General features: G+C 41.1%; 2 protein-coding genes across 4 annotated transcripts in view; one reads left to right on the forward strand and one right to left on the reverse strand.

Moving 5' to 3' along the window:
• The first annotated feature begins 814 nt into the window (after positions 1-814).
• LOC134881142 (ankyrin repeat domain-containing protein 34B) lies at positions 815-4,937 on the forward strand. The gene is made up of 5 exons (XM_063908286.1): positions 815-1,027; positions 1,933-2,115; positions 2,673-2,889; positions 4,118-4,345; positions 4,489-4,937. Exons 1-5 carry the CDS (start codon positions 815-817, stop codon positions 4,935-4,937), a joined length of 1,290 nt encoding a protein of 429 aa, XP_063764356.1.
• A 618-nt stretch (positions 4,938-5,555) lies between these two features.
• Positions 5,556-11,960, reverse strand: part of zgc:110158 (uncharacterized protein LOC553590 homolog) — a 33,925-nt gene continuing 27,520 nt past the window's right edge. For 2 of the 3 annotated variants that reach the window (XM_063909047.1, XM_063909045.1), the window contains 9 exons: positions 11,940-11,960; positions 11,717-11,762; positions 11,257-11,292; positions 11,095-11,149; positions 10,808-10,878; positions 10,364-10,442; positions 10,212-10,240; positions 9,972-10,073; positions 5,556-8,584 (listed from right to left, as the gene is read on the reverse strand). The exon at positions 11,940-11,960 is cut by the window's right edge and continues 41 nt beyond it. In XM_063909047.1, coding sequence (XP_063765117.1) covers positions 8,555-8,584; positions 9,972-10,073; positions 10,212-10,240; positions 10,364-10,442; positions 10,808-10,878; positions 11,095-11,149; positions 11,257-11,292; positions 11,717-11,762; positions 11,940-11,960 — 469 coding nt within the window. In that variant the 3' untranslated portion in view covers positions 5,556-8,554. The remainder of the gene's footprint in view (positions 8,585-9,971; positions 10,074-10,211; positions 10,241-10,363; positions 10,443-10,807; positions 10,879-11,094; positions 11,150-11,256; positions 11,293-11,716; positions 11,763-11,939) is intronic. The other variant, XM_063909046.1, reaches the window with a different exon arrangement.

Here is an 11,960-nt window from a genome sequence, read left to right on the forward strand (position 1 = left end):
TCAAAGCTGATCTATATCAAAGGGCCTCTGGGTCTTTGTAGCTCAGTGTCTGCAACAGGTGACATTTAGGGCTCAAAACCATTTATAACTTTGAACATTGGCTTTGGGGCCGAAGCTCCCCTCCACCCAGCAGGTGGGGAGGAGTCAGATCAGGAGAGAGGAAGGACAGTGGGACAGCCACAGAGGGAGAAGATGAAAGTTAGTATTCTCTTCATGTTCTGCAGTTTACTGCAGGCCAGCAAGATGAGGACATGTCTTACCTGATCAGGGTTAAACCTTTTAAAGGATCAAATTAAATAATGTCACCATCTACATTTCTACTTGTTTGCAGAGGAGGGACAAATAAAAAAGCACTGAAGAGGGAGCGTTAAGGTGAGTTAAACATTCACTATCTATACTGTTGATGTGTATGCATCTACTCAATACTGTATGCCATGTTCATTTCCATGTTTCAAGCATTCTTAATAAGATCAGCAACCTTTACATTTTTATACTTTATTTGGAATAACCAGCCTACTCTGATTATATTTCATCTTATTAAAGGATGCATAAAGGGATAATGACGACGTAAACCTAGTTTTTCTGAGCCATCATGTTTTCTTAATATTTATTTTGGTTGGTTGAAGGCTTAAACACTGTTAGGAGATTATAACCAGGAGAAAATTATTATTATAGTTGCCCTTTAGACTGGAACAACTGGTAAAAGATTACCAGGGTAGTAAGTAAACATGTTTTCTGTTGTAATTTGAACATTGTAACAGAGTGAATCTTTGTTGGTTTAAATATAATCTGACTTTCCATTACCCTCCAGGCCATGGGGGACCCTTTGTCAGATTGCAGCCCCCTCATCGGTGCAGCAGCCTCCTGTAAGCTGCGTCTGGTCCGCTTGCTGGTGGAGGGGGGGGCTCAGGTCAACAGGTGCAACCCGAAAGGAGAGACACCGCTCCTGGCTGCCTGTAAGGCCCTGAGAGGGGAGCCTGATGGGCCTGAGACGGTGAAACTCCTCACCTACCTGCTGCAGAACAAGGTCAGTGCTTGAATGCAACCTATGGAATACCATTTTTCACACAAGCTCAACAGCTTATTGTTTTAGATATCTAATGCAGTAGGAAGAGGCATATGGTATGCTTTGTAAACAGGTTCCTGATGTTCCCAGATCGGCTTTTGTCCTCGATCCACCTCTCCAAAACATTTCAGATTTTTTTTCTGCTGGAGAACACACACAAAACACAGTGTATTCTGAGGGAAGATGCTTATTGATTAGGCTCATATGGAGGATTGTGCATTAGATTAGATTAGATTCAAGTTTATTCTCATTGTGCAAAGTACAGGTACAAGACAATGAAATGCAGTTAGCATCCAACCGGAAGTGCAAAGATGTACTATAATATATACAGGGAGAAAATAAATTACTATATACATATGTTATACCAGTAAGTATTTAGGGATTGAATATGCACAGTATAGACAGTATAAACAACCTGTACAGTTGGTCGTGTGTACATTACTTATATGAACAGTATATTAATTCAATCAATGCAGGATGAATAGTGCAATAACATGTTCGTTATTTACAGTAACAGTGCAGTAGTGAGTGCAATGATGCGATATGGGTTATATGTGCAAACAGCAACAGTAAACAGTATAAGCAGTGCAAACAGTTTAAGCAACATGTACAGATGGTTATGTGTACAGTATCATATGAGCAGTGAAGTTATTCAGTCAATGAAGATATGAATAGTGCAATCAACGAGTTCTACAAGTACCAAACAGTACAGTGGTGAGTGCAATGACGCTAATGGAGTGAGGGAGTGGAGTTCAACAGGGGCACAGCCTCATGAAAGAAGCTTTTTCTTTTTCTTTTCCTTTTTCTCATTAGACTGTCTCATTAAATGTCGATTTCTACCAACTGTAATCCTTTGTGCCAATCAGGCAGAGCCGAACGCACAGGACCGGGCCGGACGCACTGCTCTGATGTACGCTTGCATGGAGCGGGCAGGAGCTCAGGTGGCATCCACCCTGCTGGCTGCAGGAGCCGACCCCAGCATAGAGGATCACTCCGGAGCCTCAGCACTGGTGTACGCCGTCAACACACAGCACCAGCCCACAGTAAAGGTCAATACATCTGAATGGGGAACATAGGAGAGATTGATTTATATTGTTGGATAAGGATGTGTTTATGTAAACTGAGCGGCAGAGAAACTCCGCATTTAGTTCAGGTACTGCGATACTTACAAATACCACAATGCAAAGTTACAACGCTATAAATAAAGGTCCTGCATTAAAGACATTTACCACATGATTTGTTAACTATGTAAGGATATAAATAATGTATCTAATAAGGATTGTTGTTATTTATGTAGTAATTTTCGAGGAGTATTTTTAATGGTGTTGCCTTTCAAAAGGGTGCTGATTTGAATTATTGATATACTTTTGGGTACAAACAATGCATGATACGTTATAATTGACCATGTCTTTTGTATGTAATCTAAGTTGAATAGGAATAAGTCACGTTTCTTTCAAGTAAACATAGTAAATGTCTCTGAAATGTTACTCTTTACAAATTTGACCATTTTCAGATCATTAAATCTATTCAAATCTGAGTCTTGATGCTGATTATTAGCAAGTTGTTGTTTTTTTGCATACAGCACTATCTAATCTGTGTGTTTCAGGTTTTGATGGATGCCTGCCGGGCCAGGGGTCGGGACATCATCATCATCACCACAGAGATGAATGTGAACGGAGGCCCGGTGACCAGACGTCAACTGAACGTTACTCCGTCTCCTGACTCCTCGCCGGTGTCCTGCATGTCCCCGTCTGACATCATCCTCAAGACGGGCTCACCCAATTCACCCGATGCAGAAAACATTTTCAACTTCAGAGGAACTGGTGAGTGATGCTGAGTGTTTTTCCATATAAAGTACACCTTGCCAAACAACTGACTTAGATAAAAGTAGACACTTGATTAAGAAATCTCAAACCAACTCATGCAAAACCACACAAAAAAAATGTCAAAACAGATAGTAACGTGCTGATCAAAAGCCGAAATCTGAAAATCTATATTTACACAAGACTAGTCAACTTCACCTGATGATAAATAGCCATGTGTAATTCTCATTCAGCAAACCTACTGTGTCCTAACGTTGGATCAGTATAATATTGTGCTTGTTTCCTGGGTTTTCCACCTTGATGTGGAGATCAGTAGCATCAACAGTTCTCAGTATGCAGATCTGTGTCTCTGGGTATAAAGCTGTGCAGCATTTAACAAAGGCAAGTCTAGACAGATGAGTGCAAATTCCTAGTGGTTGCAATCATTATCTGAGTGCTCATTCCGGAGGACACCAGATGAAATGTGTTGTCAGGGTGAGGTGAAGGTAGTTCTGGTGGTGCTTTACAAAGAAAGAAGCCACATTTCTTCGGCTACAGAGGAACTGATTCTTAATTAATCCCGTAGAAACTAAAAGAGTGTCTTTGAATACAGTTAGAATAGAATAAAAGCTGTGTTCCTTTTTCATAATATATAGTACTTATTATATGCTGTGTATACTTTATATTAATATTCATTGTACTGGTTATACTTAAATGCCACTGCCTATTAAACACACACAGCTCCTCAATTTCCCTCTGGCATTGCATTCTGGGAGAACAGTGTACAGTGTGAATCAGTAGCGCTTTCAAAGAATAAGATAATAAGAAATGTTTGACGATTGTTTGTTTTGGCAGTTTTCTAGTAACAAACAACAGAAACCTACATTTAATTAGTATGTAGTCACAGACTAAAAGACACCTGTTTGACTACACCTTGGTTAATTACATCTATTTCAACAAAGCATCAATTATATTTTATGTATGATTAGGTTTTTTTTAAGCGTATGCATAATTCTTGCTGCTCTGAATATGTATCCTCATGGTTGATGGTCTAATGGGATTAAAGAGTTGAAATGTAATCAAATTAAACATGTTTGCCTTGTATTGCCCAAAATAACACATTTGTGTAGGGCTTTACCATTTGTTCAGCAAACAACATGCTCTATTCTTTGACCTTTGTTTAGATTAAGGAAAACCCCAAACTTCCACATGATTGCATCTCACTCACTGTCTTACTCCTTTACATCAGGCACAAGAGGGAGCAGCAGCAGCAGCAGTGGCAGCGGCAGACTTCCCTCCTGTGAGCTGGGCCAGTGCAGCTCTCCTCCGCCCAGACAGAGGATGTTATCTGAACCGTGGCTGGCCATTCACAACCTGGCCTGCCTGAACCGGGCCTATGAGGAGAGCATGATGGAGAGGAGCCTGCGGGAGGAGGGGGGCGGAAAGGATTCAAGGAGGGAGACTGGAGGGAGGGGAGGTGAGGAGCCACACTTTGATCCGTCCAGGGTGAAGAGAGGAAGGAGAGTTTGCTTCAAAGAAGGGATTTCAGATATGGAGGAGAGAATTACAACAGGGAGGTTTTTCTTCCGAGGCTGTCTCAGTCGGCCCTCTCCCTGACAGAGGTGAGCTCATCTCAGGCAACAGCCAGCCGACTCTTCCCTCAGAGGTGTCTGATGCCCAAAGGTTCAACTTCTGACACCACCACCCTAAAAAGCTGGGTTGATAAGCTTCCTGCTTATTTGCGTCCCCACTCCCAACTCCGCAGGAACACCCTCCCCTCCGTCATGGTGGTTCCTCCTCCGCTTCACCTCCCACCCTTAGTCTATCAATCAGACTCCCATCTGAAGGTTCCCATTCCAAAAAACAGGAGCATGGTGTTTCTGCCTCACCCACCAAGCTCGTCATCATCCTTATCTTCACCCAGAGCATCTGTAAGACTCCCCAGGCTTCTGGCCGCCTCCTCCTGCACCTCCCTGGCTGCTCCCCCTGCATCCTGCTGCAGCAAGAGCTTGCTGCGCCGCCACTCGGTACAGCTTGACCAGATCAGAGGACGAGGAGAAACTATTTAGGCGTTCATCCCTCCATAATGTGGTTCTCTGACAGGAAATAAAGCTACAGTTCAAGCAGCAGGCTGAAAATGTGGTGAAGTTGACAAGATATACATTGTTTAAAAGCACAAAGCCTATATATACAAAAGTATATAAAATGGTAACAGAATAGAAATAAAGTGAGGTAATTGCCATGTTTGTGCCTCTCCAAATTTGCTTTAGTATTTTGGTTTAAATTGAATTCTGAAATGTATTCGTTTATTTGATTAGTTACTTATTTGATTGACATAGGCTATAATTATTCATTTATATTTGCACATTTTTGACAAAAATGTAAAGACAAAGTTCTGCTTCCCAGCTGAAATATCTGAGTACATTGCTTTATGATCTTTGAATGAAAACTTGTACATTTGTCTGTCAACAATACAGAGGACAACTAAGGTTGTATGAACCCATGGCTGACAAACATATTTTAATCCAATGGTTGCCATTTAAAAAGCAAACATTTTAGAAAAATGTGTAAAATATCAACTTTTAGGTTGCAAATGTGATTTCACTCGATTACCAGAACAAAGTGAAATGACTACATGTTTTGAAAGACAAATCCCAACCATAAAGGTCCAGTGAAAGAAGGTCATGTTCATGGCAAAAGGAGTGAAGTCATTTTATTTGTTTTTAATATGTATCTACAACAAGGGGGACACAGGCAAAAACGACTGACAACTTGATGAAAATGAAAACAAAACCCCAAAAAAATTACATTTATTATCAATGAATTTTCCCACCTTTTTTTCCAATAAGCAACATTTTTTTGTCTAAAGAAACTTTACAATATAAAGAAACATACGAAGAAGGAACCTCTCATTTTACTACACGAGACATTTAGGATCTGAAACTACCCTAACATGAGATACAAAGCAACTCCCCGGGGACAGACTGCCTCATATTCAATACTGCTTTGTCATCAAGAGGAAAAAAATTAGGAACTGAACAGAAAAATCTTTACTCCCCTCAACAAAAAAAAAAGTCCTCTCTTAACCCTCCCTACCCCTGAATGTTACAGTATTATACATCAGCACAATAGAAATACAGAAATGATCAACGTTGTGACGGTTTTACTTACAGGACAGAAAGATAGAGAGAAGTTCAACTGCATTTTATACAACAGTATTTCAAAGTACAGGGGAGGAAACGCCTGCTCCCGCACTCTCTCTACCTCTTAGCAATTAGAACAAATCTGTCTGTTATTTTTTTTTTCTCTTTACTTTCCCAAAACATTTCTCCCCGCCCCATTTTAAATAGATTAAAAAAAAAATCCTTCATAGTAAAGTCTGTACTCTGGTACATGGTGTGTCGGGCTGAGAGCCAGTGTGGCCTATTTTAGTTGTGGGTAGTTAAATGTCTGAGGCATTACTTTTATTATGAAAAACTGGCCTGTTTTGCTCTATTCTTGCAAATTCTCTGTCAAACAGTGAAAAAAAAGGACTGTTTTGAGGCTGTTTTGCCACCTGGCTAGGACATTTCCAAGGACAGAGGCAGAGGAGGCAGGCTCCTGTTCAAGAATCACGTTTAATTTAAGATTTGTTTAGATATTGTGTGTGACTGAGTTAGCTAAAAGGCGTTCAAACACACTCACTACAAAATTGTCCTCCTTGTCCTCTGAGACCCCTCGACGCTCTGATGCACACGTCTGTCTGTGATGAGGTGAAGTAGCATAATAGTCTATAGCAGCTCCAGTTGTTTCTTATCGTCAAAGACACACCATATCTCTGAACAAACACACACACACAGTTCCCCCGAATCAGCACGTTTCTGATCAACTGTTGTCGTGATTTGAAAATATCAAAACATGTCAATGATATCAAAATGCATTTTACAGTATTTACAAAAAAATTAAAATTAAAAGATGGAGAGAGAGAGTTGTACAAAAAAAAAAAAATCATCAGAGGGGTGGTGAGTATGCTGGAAAGGTGAGAAAGGACGGAGGTGTTTTTCTTCAAGACGACCAAAGGGAGGAGGCCACTCGTCACGGTCAACAGAGCAACGCCTTTCCGTTTCCTGCTTTGCTCTGACATAAAAAAAAGACGTCCAGGGTCCGATAAGCAGAGAGTCCTTTCAGAGGGAGTTCAACAACATGTCTGCAAGCTCTACTGATAGTGTGTAAAAGCAAATCTCCAAAAAGCACATACATACATCACAGTGTGTTGAGAGCAGAAAACAATCGAAGTGTTCACTTCAGTTCAGCAGAGGCGATACCGCAGCCTACGCACATGTTGGAGTGAACAGTAACCTAAGAGGGCAGCGATAGTGGAAGCAGCATGGAGGGGGGGGGGGGTCTTCAGCACCTTTAGGGCTCGGGTAAAGGGTTCTAATGATGGAGACGCTGCTGACTGGGTCTGCATATTTACACAGTTGCTACTAGTTCTGCAATTAACAAATAAACCAGGGATGACACTTTAAAAAAAAGTAACAATAATTCATAAGACAAATTTAAAAGTACATAAATAAATAGAGCTGTGCATCTCACTGCATGGAAGATTAAAAACAAAAAAAGGAGCCACTTCTGGTTTGGATTATTGAAAATGAGTTTAAAATGAGATTGTTGCTTAAATTTTTCAACCAGCCAATCAGTACCTTGATGGATGACATCTCACCTGCAGGGGGGGGGGGGGGGGGGGGGCAGCGTGCTGGCAAATCACTTCTAATTTGTGCGCACATGTGTCTTCATTAAAATAATGTGCCCTTAGAAACGACAGAAATTAGAACCTAATCTTAAACATGACCATAGCAATATCATTAATAACAATAATACAATAATAAAAATAGCAATGATACAATACATACACAAAAAATGGGGGAGAAAAAAAATCACAACACCTCTGTTAAAAATGTACACACAGAGAGAACAAGGCGGGCGGGCAAAGAGGTCGTTTCGGACCCTCAACTGAATCCATCGGGAGTAGGGTGACCAGACGTAATCTAAGCTTGTCCCGAATCCAGCCCTAATTGTCCCGAAACTATACCCCCCCCCCCCCACCCCCCGCCGACGTCATCCAAACACCGTCCCGAATTTCAGCCAATCTCATCTGGTCACCCTAATCGGGAGGAACAGCGACACACAAAAAAGTAATATGATAAAAGTCCAAAGTGGTTGAGAAGCTTCCAGGCGGCTGCTAAAACGCTGCGTCCTCCTGAGAGGGTGAGCCAGTCTCCTCTCCCTCTTTCTCTCAGTTTGTCCTCCTACCCTCGCTCATTGTCTAGAACCTGACAGGAAGCCAGGGAGGCCGGGGCGGGAGTCGGAGAGGAGGCTCTTCCTGTTGCTCTGTGACTGCTTCCTGTTCAGACCGGCGGCCATCTTGCATGCTCCAGGAGGGCCCGTCTTAATTAGAGTCCCAGCATGCTCAAGGGCTGTCCCAGAAGGCTGTGTGGCCATACAGTTCCAGAGTGAGGAGGGAAAATGTATCCCGTTTGGTTGGTTAGAGGAGAGGGTGTGTGTGAGGAGGGGGTGGTGGTCCAATCCGAGGTGTAGTAAGGTTTGAATTGAAGAAAAAAAAAAAAAAAAAAAAAAACGGTTGCAGGGGTACAAAAATAGGAGGGGAAAAATAAAGAAAAATACAAAAAAAGGAAAAAAAATAAAATCACACACTCATCGTCATGTTGGGTGAATACTGAAAAGAGAGAGAGGGAAGGGGGAGGAGGGCACAGATGAGTGGATGTGTCACTGACAACATTTACACACCAGAGGGCGCTCACACCCAGCCCTGCAGAGACACGGGAGGCACTTCCAGAAATGCTCAGATAAACCTAATTCTAAATCACCAAAACCCTAATAAAATGTCCTATTACTTTAGTGGGTAATGTTTTTCAGTAAAGATCAAATTTGTAAATATCTAAAAATGAAAAAATAGACAGATTAAAAAGTATTTACATTACACTAGTTAAGATTGTGTACAGATGCTTATATTTAAACATTGAAAAACTTATAAGTTTATCTCCTAAAATATTGTATATAAAATATGTACACAAAGTATATATATATACATAAAAAAGCAACACTTATAACACCAATAATGGCCTACAACAGCTCTTATTTTGAAAATGATATAATTAATATGACTCCCAGCCCTACTGCTGATTTGTTGAATCAAGGTATTAGAGCTCCACTATAAATCCAGTCGGTGCTCCCTGTGGCTCTGACCGAGGGCAATACGCCATCCAAACTTACAATATCAAATAAATTAGTACGCCCTTCCTCACCTTTCATTCACAAAAAAACCCAATCAACCACTTTGATCTTAAAACTGTAACATTTGTGTCAGTCAGCTGATCACTGATGCAGAGGCTATACAATGCATTGCTAAGTGATTAGTAAGCGGTTACAATGCAAGCAGAACATCAGATATCTTTTAAAGCCTGTGGTTGAAATATTATTCCATACAATGCACACGTTGTGCAATTAAAAAAAAAATGTATTTGAAGATCTTTGGTTTCTTGAAGCAGACCTTCAACATTGAGTTGAATCTAGTCAAGATAATGCTCCATCTCTTAGGGTCCCATTCTCTGTTTGCAGCATAACATGTGTTTTTTTTAAGGTGCAGGAGCATGGCACTTGACTGTGGGTTCTTGTTAAAAAGGCAGGTACATCGTGCTTCTGCTCATGTAAGTGGTTGCTCAATATTTGGACTTCTTATTGACTGCTCTATCAGAAAGGTTCTGCTGCCTATGGATCGGTTCTTCTTTTCATAATATTAACTTGTTGGATTTGGCAAAGTTTTCCAACACTTTGAGACAAATTGGATAAAACATTTGGAGCAGTGAAGACTTCATACTACTTTTTAATCATTTCATGTCTTAAATTACTGACAAAAACGCAGGGCCTCTGAGATAAAGTGTCAGTTATAAAGCAACACTGATACCTCTTTAATCCAAATATTAAAAATAGAGACATCAAACATACTCTAGGAGAATGAGGGAACTCTCTGCTTGCATTGGTTGGTTATGAAGTCAAGGAGAACTGTTAAGGGTCGTGAGATGCCATTCACTCGCTCTACTTACACTTTCACTTTGGAATGGGTTCAAGAAGTTCCCGCCCATTTCTCCGTCATCTCTCGGCGTTCCAGGCGGGTTGTTCATGCCCCCCATGTTATTAGGGGAGCTCTGGAGGAAGAGTAGGCAAAACAAAGAAAATGATGAGACAGCGTCTTATAAAACAGCATCAATAAAAAAAAAGGAAAAAGTGTTGGGTTTAAATCCCAAAACGCTCAGAGAAGTTTATTGAAAATCTTTTTTTCTCACCTTTGGCAACCCGTCCATATCTCCAGACCCTGAGGAAGGGAAGGAAGCAGTTTGGGTGTGAACTATTTTTCAATATAAACACCTGTTTCAGTGGTATGCATGTCAGTCAAGTCCATCAATGTCTTGTTAAGCCACACTGTGTTTGAACCCACCTAGTGATCCATTCATGTGGTGCGGCTCCATGGCTCCCATAGCTCCCATTGGCCCGTCAGGCCCCGGCCCCATAGGGAACTGGTGAGAAGATAAAGAGCAAACCTTATAAATGACTGCAATATTATCTTTCATACAAGTCCTCTTTGGTTCTTTAAAACACAGGTTGAAGTAGTGATGATTGAATCTATTCTTCCTGGTTTATTTCCCGTCGGCTCTTATAGATCTCCGTGTTGCAGCGTTTTGTTTCTCTAATGGTGAATTGTGCTGTTGCCAATGATGTGGTTAAAAAAAAACGCATTTTAGTTGGATCCATTTCTGTGGGCTAGGCTGTGTAATTGTAATCATTACAACAATATCCATAAGAGAAATCAAACTACAGTTGCTGAAACTTACAAATAGCATTAGAGAGATTTTTGTTTACTTAAATCATGTGTGATACTCACATTGGGTCTGTTGCCTCCCGGTCCGATTGGATTCATCATTGTATAGATGTTTTCACTGGAGTTAGTTGAATCTGAGGGGGAAAAAACAAATTTAGTAACATGATACAAGAGGAATGATGTGAACCACTCATCACAAGGATGTTATCAAAGAAATGTTAAGTAAACATGAACACACTGAAGGTGATTGGTGGGTGAGGGGACACATTCATGCTGTTTTTAGTGAGGGGGAAATGAGAGACACATCTATTTCTAAGTGTTAGAGCCGGGGACATAGATAGGTGACGCACCACCTGGGCTGGGCATGATGGGAGTTCCTGGTGGACCGCCTCCCCCTGGAGGACCCTGGGGAACAATCAGAGATAGAGGTTAAAATAACACTCAGGTGAAAGAAGTATAAAGGAGAATTAAATGATGTAAACAGGAGAGCTTTTTGACAGCTTCAAACTCACCACATAGTTTCCTGGAGATGAGGAGGAGTATGCTATCTGCGGGGGAAGAGAGGAAACAGATAATCAGATCTGAGGACAGAATGTGAATCTATACAGGGTGGACAGAATAGTAAGAACACTTTGAATCCAATTCAACAGAGCAGCAGTGCACACACTATGAAGCTTATAAATGTTTAGACTGCATCAATGATGAGTCGTTATACTCTATAGTACGTTTGGTATTCCACAGTTTGTATGGTAAATGTCCATCTACATCTCATTCAGGGAGTGCGCCACAAACGTCATAGAACTAACTGATGGACACGTACTGTGATATTTAACCGCCTTACAAATCAACAGCACTCTGAGCACTAAAGGTAAGCATGATGTTTGTATGTTGCAGAGCAGTAACAGTTTCCCTCTTTCTTAGCCCAACACCTATTTTGCGGTCGTGTGTAAAGGGCAAGGCTTTCTGACTCACAGAGTTAGCATTCGGTCCTGGCCACGGCCCCCTTCCTCCAGGACCCCTGAAGCAAAACAAGGAAAAAAGAAAGAGAAGAATTTAAAGGAAGAACGAACGAAAGTGACAAACTGCACTCTGACAATGGTGTGAAGAGTGAGGAAACATGAATAACTTGTATAAAAAAGATCCAGTAAAGACACAAAGAGACGTTCAATTCCACTAGATCTATATCTTAACTTACATGTTCATTCCTGGCATGGGG

This window comes from Eleginops maclovinus, chromosome 19 (genome assembly GCF_036324505.1).
Source record: "Eleginops maclovinus isolate JMC-PN-2008 ecotype Puerto Natales chromosome 19, JC_Emac_rtc_rv5, whole genome shotgun sequence".
Classification (NCBI taxonomy): domain Eukaryota; kingdom Metazoa; phylum Chordata; class Actinopteri; order Perciformes; family Eleginopidae; genus Eleginops; species Eleginops maclovinus.

Excerpts from the sequence above, each read along its gene's own strand:
- LOC134881142 (XM_063908286.1), top strand. The coding sequence starts at position 815 with ATGGGGGACCCTTTGTCAGATTGCAGCCCCCTCATCGGTGCAGCAGCC. Across the intron at positions 2,116-2,672 it reads AGCACCAGCCCACAGTAAAG|GTTTTGATGGATGCCTGCCG; the intron begins GTCAATACATCT and ends TGTGTGTTTCAG. Across the intron at positions 4,346-4,488 it reads GGAGACTGGAGGGAGGGGAG|AGGTGAGCTCATCTCAGGCA; the intron begins GTGAGGAGCCAC and ends TCTCCCTGACAG.